This window comes from Pyricularia pennisetigena, chromosome 1 (assembly GCF_004337985.1).
Source record: "Pyricularia pennisetigena strain Br36 chromosome 1, whole genome shotgun sequence".
Classification (NCBI taxonomy): Eukaryota; Fungi; Ascomycota; class Sordariomycetes; order Magnaporthales; family Pyriculariaceae; genus Pyricularia; species Pyricularia pennisetigena.
In genome coordinates, this window is record NC_043740.1 from 2,267,785 (window position 1) to 2,285,642 (window position 17,858).

The 17,858-nt window shown below is 50.4% G+C and overlaps 4 protein-coding genes across 4 annotated transcripts; 3 read left to right on the top strand and 1 right to left on the bottom strand.

Moving 5' to 3' along the window:
- Positions 1 to 2,545: 2,545 nt before the first annotated feature.
- On the top strand, positions 2,546 to 3,318 carry PpBr36_07244 (uncharacterized protein; the record flags this gene model as incomplete). Its single annotated transcript, XM_029894382.1, has 2 exons — positions 2,546 to 2,821; positions 2,920 to 3,318. 2 exons carry the CDS (start codon positions 2,546 to 2,548, stop codon positions 3,316 to 3,318), a joined length of 675 nt encoding a protein of 224 aa, XP_029748091.1.
- Positions 3,319 to 4,361: 1,043 nt separating this feature from the next.
- On the top strand, positions 4,362 to 8,764 carry PpBr36_07245 (uncharacterized protein; the record flags this gene model as incomplete). Its single annotated transcript, XM_029894383.1, has 6 exons — positions 4,362 to 4,486; positions 4,616 to 4,975; positions 5,035 to 5,976; positions 6,035 to 7,637; positions 8,008 to 8,094; positions 8,216 to 8,764. 6 exons carry the CDS (start codon positions 4,362 to 4,364, stop codon positions 8,762 to 8,764), a joined length of 3,666 nt encoding a protein of 1,221 aa, XP_029748088.1.
- A 3,898-nt stretch (positions 8,765 to 12,662) lies between these two features.
- Positions 12,663 to 14,567, top strand: PpBr36_07246 (uncharacterized protein; the record flags this gene model as incomplete). The annotated part of the gene is made up of 4 exons (XM_029894384.1): positions 12,663 to 12,770; positions 12,853 to 12,988; positions 13,087 to 13,765; positions 13,823 to 14,567. The coding sequence occupies 4 exons, from the start codon at positions 12,663 to 12,665 to the stop codon at positions 14,565 to 14,567; spliced, it is 1,668 nt and encodes a 555-aa protein (XP_029748102.1).
- A 2,299-nt stretch (positions 14,568 to 16,866) lies between these two features.
- Positions 16,867 to 17,849, bottom strand: PpBr36_07247 (uncharacterized protein; the record flags this gene model as incomplete). The annotated part of the gene is made up of 3 exons (XM_029894385.1): positions 16,867 to 17,504; positions 17,590 to 17,608; positions 17,682 to 17,849. 3 exons carry the CDS (start codon positions 17,847 to 17,849, stop codon positions 16,867 to 16,869), a joined length of 825 nt encoding a protein of 274 aa, XP_029748097.1.
- Positions 17,850 to 17,858: the final 9 nt, after the last annotated feature.

The window sequence follows — 17,858 nt, forward strand, 5'->3', positions numbered from 1 at the left end:
AAACGGGCGGTGGCCCCGGGAATGCAATAATAGTAAAAATATAAATTTATATAATATTGGCGTTTTGGACGGGATTTCCTGGGTGGACGTATCGAATATTTATTTAAACCAATTTATATTGCTCACGTTTTTGGCGGAACAATTTTTTATTCCCGAAAATTGGAAATTTATGGGTTCGAACCGGTTAAAAAAGCGTAAATATTATATTAATTGCTGCAATTCTTTGCGCAAAAAATCGGTTTCGATGGGCGCAAAAAATTTATTATTAAAACGGTATTCGACCCCATTAACGCGTAAACGTTTTCGGATTTAAGGATTTCGTAATATTTTTTTAAAAAAAAATATTCGCGATGGGGCAGGTCGGGTAATTTCGTGAAAATTTGCCGCTATTACCCAAACGTGGATAAATTGCGTAAAATTGGTGCGTCGGTAACGGTTGCGCCAAAATTTGGTAATATCGCGAATAAATTTGGTTTCGGGGTTTATTTCCGTTTCGGATTCGGATTCCTTCGGTAATTGCTTTTAATTGATTAAAAAAGGCCTAAATTCCCATTTATTTTCGAATATACGATTGGGCGATGGTAATTGGGATAACGATAAAAACGAAAATAATTGCGATATCGATGGAAGTAATAGGGTTAGGTCGGACGTAAGGTATTGGGTTGTAAGTTACGCGGATGGGAATATTTTTTCGGGTGTATTTATTAATATTATTGGAAATGTGTTTTCCATTGTTGGATTCGGGTTTTATTTAATTTAATAATGTATCGAATAAAGGTTAATGTGCGTAAATATATGGTATGGTGGTAAAAATTTTTTATTTTTTTGTGTGTCGGGGGGAATGGTGGTTGGCGATATCGCAGTATTGGGTATTTTGTTGGTGGTACCGCTATGAACGGCGAAATGCGATAAATTGTCTTTAAATTAGAACGAGCGCGATTTTTTCGGCCAATGTAATTGGTCGAAAAGCCATGTGGCTGAAAGGTACATGGAGCGCTCGGTCCCCATTGCGAAGCAGGGGGGTCTAGTCTGAGCACTGAGACTAACCTCAAGATGCATGAGAAGAGAAGATTAGATCAGACGAACCGACGGTGGCACAGTGAGGCGCAGGGAAAGTCCCAACTGCCAGATGCTGCCAGCCTAGTAAGATAAGATAACAAGTACAGCTAGGGACTTTTTGTCTCAAAGATGAGCTGTCCAGTAAAATCTGTACCGGGACAAGGACCTTGCACTACAGAGCATAAAGGGGTTCAAAAGAGGAACGACGGAGAAGCAACATGATCAACAGCGAAAATAAAGAAAAAAGTATTAATGCAAACCCTGATCCACTCACTTGTTTACGAAGTCAGTCAATGTCGGGAGTGGAAAAAAAGCAAAAAGTACATTCCCAATTGACCCCGACCCGATTTGAACGGATAACCTTACGATCTGGAGTCGTACGCGCTACCGTTGCGCCACGAGGCCAGTGTGTAATGCGATGATAACTGTGCTGCTGCAATGGCAATATATACAGCTCATTAAGCATGGCATAGCACATCCATGCTGCCGTCCGCCTCTACATTGGATTTGTCTCTTATGATATCAACCTCCTTGAAAAGTAAGCAGATATTATGGTAGTTGCCAGCTGGTCAAACGTGGCTAAACCTCCTGCTTTGTCAATCGCTTAGGGGTCCATGCTCAATCACATGCCATTTTGCTTTTAAGGTTCGCAGCGAAATTCAAGCCAACGCCACGAAGGCATTGCCACGAAGGCGATATCCCGTAGATTCCACGTTCCACGCCAGACGAAGGAAGCCTCCTAAGCTCTAAGCTGTCTACTCTGTTGTATGATGTCAGGTATATGGTGGATACGAAGCGCACCCACACTAGCATGGAGCTACCCAAGAGATGGACTAATGGAATCGATTTTGAGGGTAAAATAACCTTCCGTTAACGGCCAGGTTGTGCTGCAGCAGTGCATTGCATTGCATACATAACAACAATTGCATCTTTTTTTTTTTTTTTTTTGCAAAAAGCCTTGTCTGAATGACGGCCAAGCTGAGCAAGCCAAGCCCATCAGAAAAGAGAGATGTTTGCTAGTGAACCTTCTTGATCCGGCCCGATCAAAAGTGGAGAACTCGAGGCCACCAAGCATTGAAACGTCAGATTGAACCCGTCCATTAGCAGGTGCGAGGAGCAATTGTGAGACCAATAGAAGGTGCATTTCAAGTGTTGCACATGCTTACACTCAGGGTAATTTCCTCACACGATGGACTAGAGCTAGACTAGTAGATCGGAGACCGCGTGTGGCTTGATCTTTACTTTTGTTTGCTATCAAGTTGCCTTCTCTCACACAGGGGTTTACGATACTTGCTGCTTTCTTTTGGCAAACGCCATGCCATCGAATATATGAAGTCGCTCTCGTCCCTCTCCGGAAACTAACATTCTATTCCTCATTCCAACGCTCAAGCCAACATTCCAACATCAACAACTCTTCTGCAACACTCTGCTTCCTCGTCAATCATCCAACATCAAACATTCCCGTAAACCCCCCACGGTAAACAAGATGGCCACCCAGGAGCAGCAGATGTCCATCCAGGACCAGAAGAACGCCTTGAAGGAGTCCATGAAGAACCACAAGAACGCCTTGAAGGGCTCCTTGAAGGAGCAGCAGGCTGCCTTGGAGAAGTCCCTCAAAGAGTCCACCGACGCCGCAAAAGAGCAGGCTTCGGGCTTCATCGCCTTCATGCAGCGTCAGCTTGACCGTGTCGTCAGCCCCGAGACTCGCGACCAGGCCTACGAGCGCATGCAGGAGTTCGCCAAGGAGCGTCCTTTCCTCTTTGTATGTGACATTTCTTCCCCATATTGACAAGCATGCACCACGTGCGCTTTTACATACACCTTGCAGTCTCTAACTATACCTACTTGTCACTGCAACAGACCTTCTTGGTTGCCCAGGCTGTCACCTGTGCCGTGCCCGTCGGTCTCTTTGCTGCCTTCACCTCATCGGTGCTTGTCCTCTCCCTCGGAGCGTCTGTCCTGTTCTCGCTCTTCTGGCTTGGCGTGGCTGTCATGGTTCTGGTCCCAACTCTGTTCGTCACCGTCACCATCGGCGCCGTCCTGTTCTGCTGGGCTGTCGCCATTCGATTCGCCTACAACACCCTGCCCGCTGCCCTGAAGAACTTCTTCGCCAGCTCGCGCGAGGTCGCTGAGGACAAGTACAACAACTACTCGGACACCATCAACAAGGCCAAGAAGGCCATCAAGGACAGCGCCAACCGCAACGGTACCAACGGCACCTACACCAACGGTGCTGGCAACGGTACTTACGAGGGCTAAATCTGCCCCTGACCGAGCCACCCATGTTGTGAGGCCTTCATAAGAACTTCATGCATAAGGGGAAAGCCTCGCTTCATAGACTACGATGGTCCCTGGATTATAAAGGATATATCTCTGCAGCTGCGAAGATGCCAGTTCCTTGAAAATTAGTTGGTATAGTTGGTGGATTGATAGACGGTGAATGTTGGATTTTTGGGGGGGGGGCTTCCTTTCCCAACGCGGGTTTCTCTCTGCTTGCGCATAGCGTACACCTTGCAGGATGGATCGGGGCACTTCGGAAAAGAAAATTCGGTGAGAAAACTTTGGTCAAAGATGATGCACTGAGACGGTCACCTCACGGACGGCCTCGATAGCTAGTTAGCTCAATGGTCATTGCGGTGTTGGTATCATTTACAACACACTCATTAATAAAAATGGAAGCGATATCCTTTCAATCAAAGACGCACATGTCGACTCTTATGTCTGCATTTCCAGAGTGGCACTTCTGCACGCAAAGTGACGTCAAGGTTTTCATTCTCGGGTTTTGACATGCGTGGGGTGCAGGTGCTGCAGGTGCAGCGAGTGTCATCTCGTCTTGTAGACTCCAAACTTGGGCGAACTACCTCAGGCACTTAACCTGCATAATTCTAGCGGGGTTGGTGGTTGCTTTTCGGCACGCTGTAACACTGGTATCGCACCACGACAAACCAATCAACCAACCTCGACTCATTGCTTCTTGATCGATCGTTCAACTCAGTTCATTGCACCTCGAGCTGCCATCTTGCCCGGAAGAGAATAGCCTGCATCTTGAGTTTCAATTGAGCCAAACGTTTCGCGGATTCCACTGACCAACTTCAAGTGCACCACCTTTATCAAAGTTCGTCAGGCAGTGGTGTTCTGTCCCATGCTGTTTTGGTGACGGCTGAGTGCCTACCTTGGGGACCTACAGTAGTAGGTAGGGTCTGGCGTGCATCCGGTCCGTGCAAGCAAAGGCAACCCAGCCTTTTAGCCAAGATTGAATCGCGTCGCTTCGAGAAGGCTCCCGTGACGCATTCCCATTCATCATGGCAAATCCTTTCGCATTCAGGTCTGCGCAGGTCACGTTCTGGACCACTGTCGTTTATCTTTCGCTCCTCATTCCTTTGGTTGTGATCAACGAAGGGGTGCCTCCTGTACAACCCGACGGCTCGTAAGCAAAAACCTTGTTCATCATACACCTTTGACTTCGTCCGTAAACCCACTCTGGGTATCCTTGGCTCCCACTCTCGTACCCGTCCGAACCGAGCTCTATCGAGTTGACGCTGACATGCCATCGCAGCCTCTTCCTGGACCGCGGGTTGAACCTCGCCGAGGCTTGGCTAGATCTAGGTCATATCACAAAGCGTTTCCATCACCAAAACAGCCGCGAAAATGATGTGGTGCGAGACTACTTGCGGCTTCGCATCGAGCAGATCATTGCCGCAAACGATGCTGGAGCCAGGACAACCATCTTTGACGACCTCACCTCTAACGTGACATATCTCGCCTGGGGCGGCAGTGTGCCGACTCACTACCAAGGTAACAATCTCTACGTTTATATCCGTGGCAAAGACGACGACCAGGGAGAGTGGTGGCACAATGCACGGCCTGGCAAGCTGATTGGAAAGGGTGGTGTCCTGGTCAATGCCCATTTCGACTCGTAAGCGTTTCCGTCCCTCGCTCGTATCAGATTTTCTTTCCCCTAACGATTGTCCATAGGGTTTCGACCGCTTATGGCGCAACGGACGACGGCATGGGGACGGTGACGGTTCTGCAGATGATCAGGTACTTTACCAAGCCTGGAAACCAACCGCAGCGAGGCATCGTGGCGCTCCTCAACAATGCCGAAGAGCCTGGACTTCTTGGGGCTGCGGCATTTGGCAAAAGCCCTTTGCTGCCCTTTATTCACACATTTCTCAATCTCGAAGGCGCGGGGGCCGGGGGCCGATGCGTGCTATTCCGCTCCACGGATCGAGAGGTGACAAGCGCTTTTTCGAATGTGCAGTCGCCCTTTGGCTCTGTCGTAGGATCAGATGGGTTCAAGCTTGGTCTAGTGCGTAGTGGCACCGACTATTCAGTCTGGCACGATATCTATGGCCAGCGCGGCCTTGATCTGGCATTCTACAGACCCCGAGCCCTGTACCACACCAACCAGGACGACACCAAGCACGCCAGTCGAGAGAGCTTATGGCAGATGATGGCAGCGTCTACCACAACCCTTATCAACCTCTCAGCAGGTACAGGCTCCGACTACATCGGAGATCGGCCCGATGGCGACAGGAGCAAGGCTCCCAACGGTGTGCCGAGCGATGGTGTCTGGTTCGATCTGTTTGGGAGCTCTTTTGTACTTTTCGGGCTCCGCGGAATGTTTGCATGGTCGTTGACTGTTCTGATCGTTGGGCCTCTGACACTCTTCGGGATGATGTACCTCGTTCACAAACAGGGTAAGGGGTATGCTTTTCACACAAAACTTCGAGCAACGGCAGACAGCAGCAGCGAAGACGGTAACGATGAAGACGGGGAAGTTATCCGGCTCGGGGGCTGGAAGGGATTTTTCCGCTTTCCGTTTGCACTGATCGTCGCGGGAGCGTTGGTGGCTGGAGCTGCCTTGCTACTGAGGAAGATGAACCCGTTCATCATCTACAGCAGCGAATATGCGGTGTAAGTCAAACGTTGTACCCCTTTTTTCGGATTATGCTTGATTCTGATGGCAACGCAGGTGGGCTATGATGATGTCCCTGTTTTATTTTGGGTTCTGGCTCATCATGCGCGGGTCGAGCTATACGAGGCCGAGCGCTCTGCATCGACTATATGTGCACATATGGCTCTTTGTCCTTGGCTGGGCGGCACTCGTGTTTGCAACGGTGCTGGAAGACCGCATGCGAATTGCGTCAGGGTACATCTTTGTCTTTTGGGAATCGCAGGTTTTCCTCGCCACCCTGGTTGCAGTATGTGAGCTCTTCTCTCTGCCTAGGAAGATCGACTTTGCGCGTGGCGCTGCAGATGAGGCCGAAGTTCGTGATCATCTCGAGGCTGTCCCTCACTCGGATGCCGTCATTGCCCCTTCCCCAGACGAGGCTACCAGTCCTCAGCGTGCTGGCCAAAGCAGTAATTCCCCGCAAGAAGAGGATGAGGATGACGTACCAGATGAGGAAACACCTCTTTTCAGGAAGTCCGGGCGTGGCAACAAGCTAGACACCTCTTTTCTTCGCAGGGGCTACCGACGGTCTATGTCTGCTATCATGGATTCGAACAACGAAGCAGAGGTCGGCCCAAAGAAAAAGCTGCCATTCGAGGGCGAGCAGCCATGGTCGGGAACAATGGTCACCTCGACGTGGATACTCCAATTCCTGTTGCTTGGCCCTTTCATAATTATTATTGGGGGACAGGTTGGACTCTTGCTTACCTCGGCCGTCAACCAGACTGGTGTTGATGGATCCAGTTTATTGGCGCCTTACCTCCTGATCGCCGCGCTCTCTGCGATTCTGCTGATGCCTCTCTCACCTTTCATACATAGAGTGACGAGGCATGTACCGCTGTTCCTGCTCGCAGTGGCCTTCGCGACGCTGATCTACAACCTCGTTGCCTTTCCTTTCTCGCCTCGGGCGCCTTACAAGACGTTCTTCAGACAAACCGTCGACTTGGATACAGGGGTGACGCAAGTTCATCTTGCTGGAGTTGAGCAGTATCTGCGTAAAATCATTGCAGATATTCCCTCGGCTATAGGACAAGAGATTACTTGTGACGCCAGCTCCAGCCGTAGAGACTTGGTTGATTGTACCTTCGATGCGGCACAGGTGCCGCCGATCCCTACATATGGCAGCGGAAACAAGAGTTTTGACCTCCCATCAGGAGTCTCGCCCGGCCCGGCATACTACGGCAAGCTACTTAACGTCAGCGTGGTTAATACTTCGGCAAAGGCAGCCGCTGAAGGCACTAGGACAGCAAGGTTAAAGATCGACGCCGTAAACACACGCGTGGTAGAGCTTCGGTTCTCGAAGGAGGGGCCTCCGATTCGATCATTTAGGGTGGTTGGGGCGGATGCTTGGGACGACAGATTTGGTGCGTTCCCTGACGATGGGGCCAGACTACTGAGACTATGGAGGCGAGATTGGGAGTCGAGCTTTGTGGTTGATATTACGTGGAAGGGTGATGGGGGCAATTCAGGGGGGCTGGATGGACGTGCTGTTGCCCTGTGGAGCGATGCTAATGACGCTGTCAACACCATGCCGGCGTTCAGAGAGGTCGTGAGATACGCCCCAGCCTGGGCAGCTATATCGAAGGCGGCCCCTGGACTCGTGGAGGGCAGCAAGGCTTTCAAGGTTTGACTGTAATTCCATGTATTTATCTGTTTGGTTCTCTGGGAGAAATCGATTGCTCTTTATTCATGCACTATATTATTGTTCCTGGTGTTTTTTTTTTTTCTTTCTTGTATTTGGTGCTATTGCATTGAGATTAACTTCTGAGTTGCAGGTATTTTTTAGGTGTTGCTGGGCAGCTTCGATCTTTTGGTCGGTAGGTGCGCCGCCCGACTTTCTGCACTCATGCGCACCTTCTTGCATTCAAAATCAATATTGCTATTTTTTGGGGTTTTTTTTTCATATAAAGGAGCCCTCCACGTACACGTTACCTCTCGAGTGCTGACTGTCTGTCTGATGGTTTACAGCATCGGAATCCCAAGTTTCCAACCAGAGTCACAACAGCACACATCATCACAGTTACACATTGAGATATACAAAACAGCACAACACGGACGCTGATTCTGATCTATACATTCTGGTAGGTCATCAATTTTCAGAGACAAGTCGGACCTGACAAGCATCAGCAACCATGTTATTGTTCAAGCGTTGACTTTCTTTTTGGTGTCAATACAAGATGAATGCTTACCAAGTCATACTAGCAGAGATCTCGAGCAAATAACAGCCACACCATTTACCAAGAGAGAAAACAAAAAAAAGCAGCCAAGATGGTTAAGATCGGGGTCAAAAGGCTCACAAAGAAGCTCACAACAGCGGCGCTGCGCGACGTGGCCACCGAGGCGGAAAAGACGCGACAGACGGCCGAGCACGCCGACTGCCGATCACCAAGCCGGCCCAACGACAAGTACACGTTTGGCTGCCGGTGCCGGGCCGAGCGCGGACGGCTGCTCGGGGTCTGGGACGAAGCGGTAGCGGAGATGGCGGAGCGCCTGCAGAGGCTGTGCAGGCGGCAGCTCATGAGCTGGGAGCTCGAGGAGGTCAGGTTGCGCACGCGCCTCACGCGGAGACAGAAGCGGGCAGGGAGGCGAATCGTCTTTGCGCCCGAGGACCTCGAGGCTGCTCTGGAGGCAGCGCGCGAGCTCAAGCTGGCGATGCTGGCTGACGACTTGGACTTGGAGAAGGCGGCGCTGGAGGAGGAGAATGGGTCGCTGCCCCCTGGTGCTGGGGGTGTTGGCGAGAATGGGGATTAAAGGATGGGAAAAGTTTTTTGTTTTCTGGTTGGTCGCTTGCTTCTTTTACCTTGTGTTTATGTGTGTTTATATGCGGGTTTTGGCTTGGGCGTCTAACAAGATATGAGCATCAGCATTAACGGCGTACAAAGGCATCAGCATGGTTATGGTTATAGGTTTGTGGGCTTGATAATTGCATAGGGAATCGGGGCATGAGAAACGAAATATAGATTAAGATTATACTTCTCGGCAGTAATATCTATCTCTATATGAAATGACTTGAGCCTCTGATCTGATTTAGCTTGGAAATCACCACTGCCTCGTGAATACAAGACTCTGTGAACATGCTGGTAGCATATTTTTGAGGATGATATGTATGTGTGCGAATATAAAATGCTCAATGTGCAACATTCCCATTATTTACACAAGTTGAGTTGTGCGTGGAGGTAGATTTGAGTAAGAGCTGGCGGTCCTTGTTTTTGTTTTTATGCATATATTTAGGGTAGTCGAACACTACCTCTGTCTCAATGGTCATGCTCAAACCAAGATATTGAAAGTACTTTGCACTACTATATTGATATTGACATCAGAAGAAGCAAAAGTCCACATGGCGCGACCCCTGCCTAGGGAATATTGTCTGTCGCTCTTATCAGGGTTATTGCTCTTCTTCAGATACTCTCTGTGCGATCTGAGTATTCTTCGAGGTAAAGATCAGCAACGCCAAGTGACTTATCGCAGATCAAATCGTATCGCGTACTGGGGGGATCTGGAATAATGATCCCCGTCCAAGCGCAAGGTTCAGGTGATGCTACTGTACGTAAACACAATGTCTACTGTAGGACTGTTTTAGTTGCGGAAAGGATATCTTTTTTGTACTTGTGCATAGGAGTCTCTTTACCGAGATAATTGATTTACCATGGCAAGCATGGGGGTGTCCGGAATTGAGGGGGTAGCATTGCGGCAGAACCATCATCAGACTTCATCATTGAGTTGCATGAATTGGGTGTGGGCGGGGACACGTTAATCCCTTGGTCAAGTTTCCTAGGTATACAGTAAGTAAACTGCACGTGAGAGCGCGTTGCGGCTCGCAACAGAAAGAGAGAAAAAGAAAAAAGAAAGAAGCAACTCAAGACTTGACGCATGCCGCGTCGACCAACAACGTACGTCAAGTTCAATCAACAGTATGCTAAGTCACTCCATTTCATCCAACGTCAAGACCACATGAGACATAAATAACACGTTTATCGAATGAAAGAGTCGCGCCAGCAAAGATTACGGCTGCGACCCAAGATTCCACAAACCATGGGCAATCATGATTTGTGAATTGTAATGTATTCCTGGTAGCAGAAAAAAAAAAAAAAGATTGGTAGGATCCAGCAGAGTACGACCCTAGACGCAGAGAATTTTTCTCGTAACTTTTCACCGTGGGGCCGGCGAGGGATATGGTACGACATTGAGCCAGCATTGCACGTCGCGTTGTGACATGCCAAATGATTGCCGCCAAACGAACTGTGGAAAGCAAAAGCCTAACTGCCAAACATTGATGGGGATGATCCTGTCACCCAGATGCCATCGATCCCACCCGCTGTCACCAAAGCCGGGCAGTGCCAACTGCATCCCCGCTGACTCGTTGTGAAGAACCGACAGGCACAAAAACTCGTATGAACACGGTAAATACTTCACTTGGCAGGTACCAAGTTCGTCCGCTCGTGGATCTGCAAGAAGAATAAAGGAAGATATCAGGAAGATATCAACCTCAAGTTGGTCGATGAACACTAGGTAATTCTTTGCACACTACCCAGACTATCTTGCTCTCAAACACAATCGTCAAACGCCATCGTACCCTCGCCCAATAAGACGCAGACTTCTTTCTCGAGTGCCGAAAACCTGCGACTGACGAGGTAACTTCCTGATGCGGAAGGCGAGCGGTTGGTCCTTTTCAGGGTTTCTTGGCGCTTGTTTGGCCTTTGATTTCCCATTTTCGAGACTTCGCCCGTGTTTTCACCACCCTGGAAGAGCTGAGCACATAAGGCTTGGCCTGCCCCAGAGCCCCTCCGGGCGTTTGGCCTGATTAGGCTCTGTTAACCGGGATAGCAGATTTTATGCATCGGACAAATTTCACGCGACTGCATGACGTCGGCGGAGGTTAGTCAATGTGAGTCCTTTTTTTTTTTTTTTTTTTTTTTCTCCATCTTCACCTTTTGCTTCAACTACTATACAATCGGTTGCAATTATATATGCTGTCACTGCTGCTACATTTTCTATGAGATTTTGAGAAAGCCGGGAAAGACTTAGGATGAGAAGTGCTTGAGATGGAGAGAGAAAGAGAACGGGAAAATTACTTACGGTAATCATGTCGCGCTCAAACACATAACCCTCCGCTCACCTTGGGAGGCATTGACCTCACTTTTACCTCCTCCTTTGCTGACACGCCGGAGAGTTGCTCTCTGCCGATAGTTTGCCAGGGTCTCAGGCTTTCATTATTCATTGGAGCCCACCGATTACCGCGCTAAGTAGGCCTGCGAGGTTCGGAGAGATGTTGGTGCAATTTACCCCCCGACTCCCCAGTAATTGTGTATCGGCCCTGCACACATTTTTTCGATCCTGGAAGATAATTCAGATTGGGTCACCGGTGTGGCTCCGAAACGAGAAGATCTCGTCCCTATGGCTCGGCAGCCTCTCCACGTGGGTTCTCTCCAGGCGTGGCCTGGCACGCCTAAGATTGACATTGGATGACAGGTTTTGAGTCTGATGATGAGCTGAAGACTTCAGCCAACCATCTTATTTCAACCAGGCTCCGCCTGTAGGTACAGCGTGGTATACATATATGCTCGCTACCTTGTGGGATGATAGCACCAGGCAACAGGGTATCTGTCGACTTGCGTCAATATGTGGACCCGGGTCCTCCGGATTTGCCTCCTTCTCGCTTGCTAACCTGCGGAGCCCCCCATTTGAGGTCCTGCTAACCACCAGCACACATATCAAGGCATCCATAGCTGAGGTTGCCTTGAACTCGCCTACCCCTGAGCAGTATCGTATCCACCCACACCCAAAGTCCAGAACAACCACCTACTGCACGATCCCTTACACAGTACATACTACTGTGGGACAATCCACCGCAGGCGCTGAATACGCCTGCGTCCATGAATGCCCATTCGAACAGCCAGGCGGGCGGGCATCTTACAGCTGGAGACAGGCCCGCCTAATATTGTCACTAAACTTGCGCGAGTCGGGAAACTCGGACCAGTTCTTTGTTTCCCATTGCAAGCAAGATTTACCCATCATCCCAATGTGGATAAGGCGTTTACCCAACCAACCAACCAACCACCCACATCTCTGGGCTCATGCATCGAGCCGGGTTGCGCATGGGAAGGTGTGCGAGCCCCCCCCTAGCGGTGGAACACAGTCGCCGCCGCCGCCGCTACCGCCGCTGCTGCTGCTCACTTTCTGTAGCTTAAAGTTAGTAACCCTATTACCCTGGGATGGCGCTCCTCCACGGGAATGATCGTCCTCTCCCTTGCGGTCCTTCTTCACAAGCCCATCGAAATGTCCGATCTATAGCACTGTTTGGGAGAGAACATCTTCTTCCCCATACGGTCCTCGTGACTATCAACAACAGGCGTCTATCTGCAGAAAAGGCCGCCCATTGTCATTGATTTGACAAGGCGAGGATCGCCTCGTTCCAGCAACCCAGGCTTCCAGGAAGCTTCCTGCCACACCCTCGCTGCTGGCATACACTCGTTACTATCACACACTCGTTGCTGCGTGTGTTCTGTAGTGCAGTGCAAGCACTGCTACTTGACACATCTATATCCACTCGACAAAGCTAGGAATCACGACCGGCGCATCTATCAGCGGTACCATTCCTGGTTGCTCGAGGTGGCGCCAACTTGTGTGAGGGGATATTACAAACGCCATCATGAGATTCATCACCGCCGCTTTCATGGCAGCACTGGCCATGCCTTTGGCTTTGGCACAAGACAATTCGAGTTCTGCTTCCATAACTCATCAGATCCCCGACTGCGCTGTATGTAGCTCATATCATACTTGAAGCCCCATCCCCTTCCGCGAGGGCATTGGGCGCCTCTAATACTGAACAACCCTGGCAGAAATTTTGTTTGGCGAGCTTTGCAGACCGGTCAACATGCGCCATGGACGACGTAGCCTGCATATGTCCAAATACGGCACTGAAGGAGGACCTTACCAAGTGCGTGGTGGCTAAATGTAGCATCAAGGAAGCATTGTGTAAGTCAAAGATGCGCAACATATATCTACAATCGCCAAAGGCCATAACAACCAAAGACCCGTCGGGCGACTAATATCCTGCCTACCCGACTTTGCAGTTACCAAGAATGTCACATCCGTCGCCTGCGGGGAAGAGATCAGGGATAAGCGTCTTGAACTCAACGTCACGGCTGTTGTCCTTGGAGCACTGGCGGCATTGTTTGTGATACTTCGAATATTCTCCAAGATCTTTGTCATCGGTGGCAATACTGGCTTGGACGACTGGTTCATCGTAGCGACGATCCTACTCGGCGTTGCCGACACGGTGCTTATCGTGGAAGGCTTGACAGCTTACGGCCTGGGTCGAGACATATGGGTCTTGACCAGCGAGGAAATCACACAGTTTGGGCTGCACATGTACGTGATACAGATCATGTATATTGCACGGCTGTCCCTGCTGAAGATGTCGCTGCTGTTCTTCTACCTGCGCATCTTTCCCAACCCACGCATACGGCAGCTTCTCTGGGGCACCGTGATTTTCAACGCGGGCTACTTTGTGGCCTTTAGCGCTGTTGGCGCTACCCTCTGTCGGCCCGTCCACTTTTACTGGGAGAGGTGGGATGGTGAGCACGTCGATGGGACTTGCATGGATGCGAACGCGATCGCGTGGGCCAATGCGGCGGTCAGCATCGCCCTCGACGTTTGGATGTTGGCGCTGCCATTGTCGCAGTTGGGGTACCTGAAGCTGCACTGGAAGAAGAAGGTCGGCGTGATCATCATGTTTGGTGTTGGCACATTGTGAGTCTCTTTGCCGTCTCTAATCCTGCTTCCCGAAAACTAAAAATTTAAACACAGCGTCACCGTCATGAGCGTTCTCCGACTTCAGTCTCTTGTTTCGTTTGCAAGCTCCGACAACCCGACCTGGGACAACTGGGATGTCGTCAGGTGGTCGACAATCGAGATCAACGTCGGCGTCATCTGCGCCTGCCTACCGCCGCTAAGGGTCCTACTCATCCGCGCGTTCCCTCAACTGAGCGGCTCGACAAGCAACTACCCGTCGCAGATGAACCAAGCCTACGAAGTGGGCAAGGGCTCCCGGGGCGCCATTGCGCTCAAATCCAAGGACCAGGTCACCAACGGACGGTCTAGGAACATGGGCGTCGAGTCGACGGTCGAGCGAGGATCCACGGTCATAGACGACGCGGAAGGAGCAGCAGGCAAGGGCGGAATCCAGTGCCAGGTCACATACAGCGTGTCGTACGGGGAGCGAGGACGCGACGAGGAGAGTCTGGTGGGGACGACGCACCGCCATGACTTTGACGACATGCCGAGGAGGGGCAGCCCTGGGGGTGCGAGCACCCCATCGACGATGCGGCGCAGCCCGAGCGTGGCTGCCGAGCGGACAGCACGTATCGAGAGCCCAGGGCCGTCGAGGAGCCTCAGCCGGTCGCGGTCTCACCACAGGAACTTTAGCAGGCCCCACGTTGCACCCAGGAGCGGGAGCCACTACCGCTCTGACAGCGTGTCGGTGTTAAATTCTAGTGAGAGGCTGGATCCAGACGCAGTGGGACCGCTGAGCCCGAGCTATCCTTTGCCGTAGATCTATCCACTTGACTTTTTTTTTTTATTGTTCTGCTTTCGTATCCGGACGGAATACTACTGCTGCATGATGATCCCCTTATGAGAAATGTCACTAAAACGAGTCATAAAAAAATACCACCCAGTAAACCAGGCCGCTACCTTGCATATGGTTCGTAATGTGCGATTTGCCGTATGTGATAATATACACCGAGATACCTTCTTTTTTTTTTTTCCCTTCGTTTTCCGGACAAGTTTGTCCCCACAGGCCGTTCTGCATAATGTATTTGGCGATGCTGGTCTATCTACAAGTGCCATGTGGAAGCTTATCAAATTCCCGATTAGCTTGTCAAACGACTCGCGACGTAATGACCATTTACCAAAGCACATGGCACTTTTTAAGGTGTTTATGCGGCTCACGTCCCCGCATGCCCAGAGATGACGCATAAACACCTTAAAATTGCTCGCCAAGTCACATTACACACCATGTAAATAAATAAATCAAAAAAGAGGGGAAGGATATTATCATTCCCCCTCTCTGGGGCCGTGTACAGTCAGCTCTCGTTTAACTCGAGCGAGCGCCTTGCCTTGGCATGGACATGGCCGGGTGAGAATATCAGATTGTACGGGTACAGACGGATTTTAATAACCTCTTTGGGCTGGTTCTGCTCACCTTGAGGAGCTGGGTGATCCTGGGGTTGAGGATTGCGACATTTTTTTTTCCCCCTCTCTTCTTTGCACTATTGAAAGAGGAGGAGGGTATTGAAAATCTCGGTAGTCCTTTTAGGTGTTGGGGACTCTGTCGCTCTGGGGCTGAATGTCAACTCGATCGATCTCTTCCCACCCGCCATCGTTGCCCACTTGACTATTTTCTTTTGGCGAGAAACCGGTCAGGACGAAAAACTGTCCCCAAAGGGAAAGCCGTTCATATTGTTTTTTTTTATTCTTTTTTTTTTTTTTTTTTTTTACGATGGTCATTTCGAGTCAGGGCTCTCTCGGGAAGGGAAAACTACGAGATGGTTACAACCGAAGAGTCGAGTCACGAAAGGGTAACCAGACGCACTGTTGCGCGCTTGTCCAAACCCCCCTTGGTGAGGCTGAAAACTGCAACGCTGCTGGCTGTGAGCGGGTGACCCTTCCCGGTAGCATTCTCAGCGGCAGGAACGATGCATTTACTTTTACTGTTCTTTGTTTTTTCTTCTCCAACATAAAGTTTCTTTGATCCTCCCAAGGTGGTCAAGGTGGTAGCTTTTTTTTTTTTTTTTTTTTTTTTTTTTTTTTTTTTTTTCTCTTTTTGTTACACCAGCTTTTGCAGGCTATAAACGTCTTTTTGGCTCGTTTATGACCTCGGTAGTTATTTCTGGAGAAGCTTTTTAGAGGACGGACGCGCTATTGAAAAGCAGCCTTTGTCGCTTAAGAATCCCCCCTCGGGGTATGTTGAAAAATTGCGTTGTATTTATAGTAGCGACCAAAATTTCTCAAAAAACTTTAAAGTGAAACTCTATATGGAAAGAGGATTTGAACTTTGTTGCTGGTTTACTTGACAAAGTCTATCATGTCCCACATATTTTGAAACAAAACCATGGCGGCAGGCATACAATTTTGAGTCAGCGTTGGGGGAGCACAGATGGTCTCAATTGTTGTGGGGTGTTTAGTTCGAAAAAGTTACAACTGATAGTCAGGGCAACAAACCATAAAGAAGACTGAAGCCAATTTCGACCGAGCAGACACTGTACGTTCACGAGGTACTAACAATAAATATCCAAGTGAACAATGAGTGCCAACCAGTCGCTATGTTTCCTCGGCTCTAGGATGTTGATTTTGAGTTTGCACCTATGTATGTCGCCTAGTCTAGAGACAGGAGAAGCAGATGATTGCTTGGATGTTTTTCTTCTTGATCGGTTGCCTTGGTTTGCTTGAACCCAGGTTACAAAATGGGAAACTGCTAGGCATTCAGAATATATGTTACACATATTGCAACACGCACCTTTTTATCTAAGTATGTTTCGAGTGTGATTTCTCCTCACTTGATTAATCCGTGTTACTTTTACCGAAAGCACCAACACTCACGAGGAAGAAATTCCTCGAGTCCAAATTCCTATAGTACCAGAAGAAAGCGCAGAGTCATTGCTCGTGGTTTGCTATGCCCCAAATCGACTGTCTTGCGAAGCCATTAGGCTTGCCCCATCCCGTTAAAGAACCAGAGTCCTGGCTTACTGCTCGTTTCCCAAGGTATACGCTACGACATCACGATGTTGCGATGGCGCTGAGACTTTGGGGAGAACGGCTTGGCCTAGTGAGGCCACGGTCGACGTACTCTATTAATCCTTCTTTTTATCCTGTGCCTCCGCGGGGGTCGCCGCAGACAGGCCGCCACTAGCAGCATTCAACGCGGCGGCAGCAGCGTCGCTCCTGCTTGTGAGTATTTTGTCCACGATGCCCAGCTCCACGGCCTCGTCCGCGGTGAGGTACTTGTCCCGCTCCATCATCTCGTCCACCTCCTGCGCGGCGAACCTCTCCCTCCCGGCGGCGGTGTTGAGGTGCCGGCGCATGATGTCGTTGATCTGGCTCCTTATCCTTGTGATCTGCTTGGCGTAAATGATGATGTCCGAGGCCTGGCCCTGCGTCGAGCCGAGCGGCTGGTGCACCATGATCTGGCTGTGCGGCAGGGCGTACCGCTGGCCGGCGGCGCCGCCGAGCAGCAGGATGGCGCCCATCGAGGCGGCCATGCCGACGCACACCGTGTGTACCGGCGACGATATGTAGTTCATGGTGTCGTAGATGGCCAGGCCCGACGAGACCTGGCCGCCGGGGCTGTTAATGTACAGCGTGATGGGCTTGTGTGGGCTGTCCTGCTCGAGCCAGAGCAGCTGGGCAGTGACCGACGCCTGGGTCCAGTCGTCTATCGGGCCGTTGAGGCAGATGATGCGCTCCTGGAGCAGCTTTGAGAAAATGTCGGCTGTGGGAGGCGGGGCCAAAGATGTTAGCATTGCGCGAGGGGTGGGCTATGGCTTGAATTACATGTGGTCGTGGGGATTACGGACAGGTTCGCCAGCCACCAGCCTGCACAAAAGCATCGTTAGTATGCGATCAATTCTGTGTGCAAGGCCAAGTATGCTATATGTAGTTTCCTTACCGTCACCTCGGTCACGAGAGGCATCGGGACGCCCGCTTGAGGCGGGCTGGAGCGGGAGAATGACCGGGCATTGCTCAGGTTTAGGGATGTCCGTTGGCAAGTGGCTGCTCTTGATGCAGATGGCGCGCGCCTGGCGAGGGCATGCCTAAATAAGCGAGGGAGGCTCATTTTTTCGCA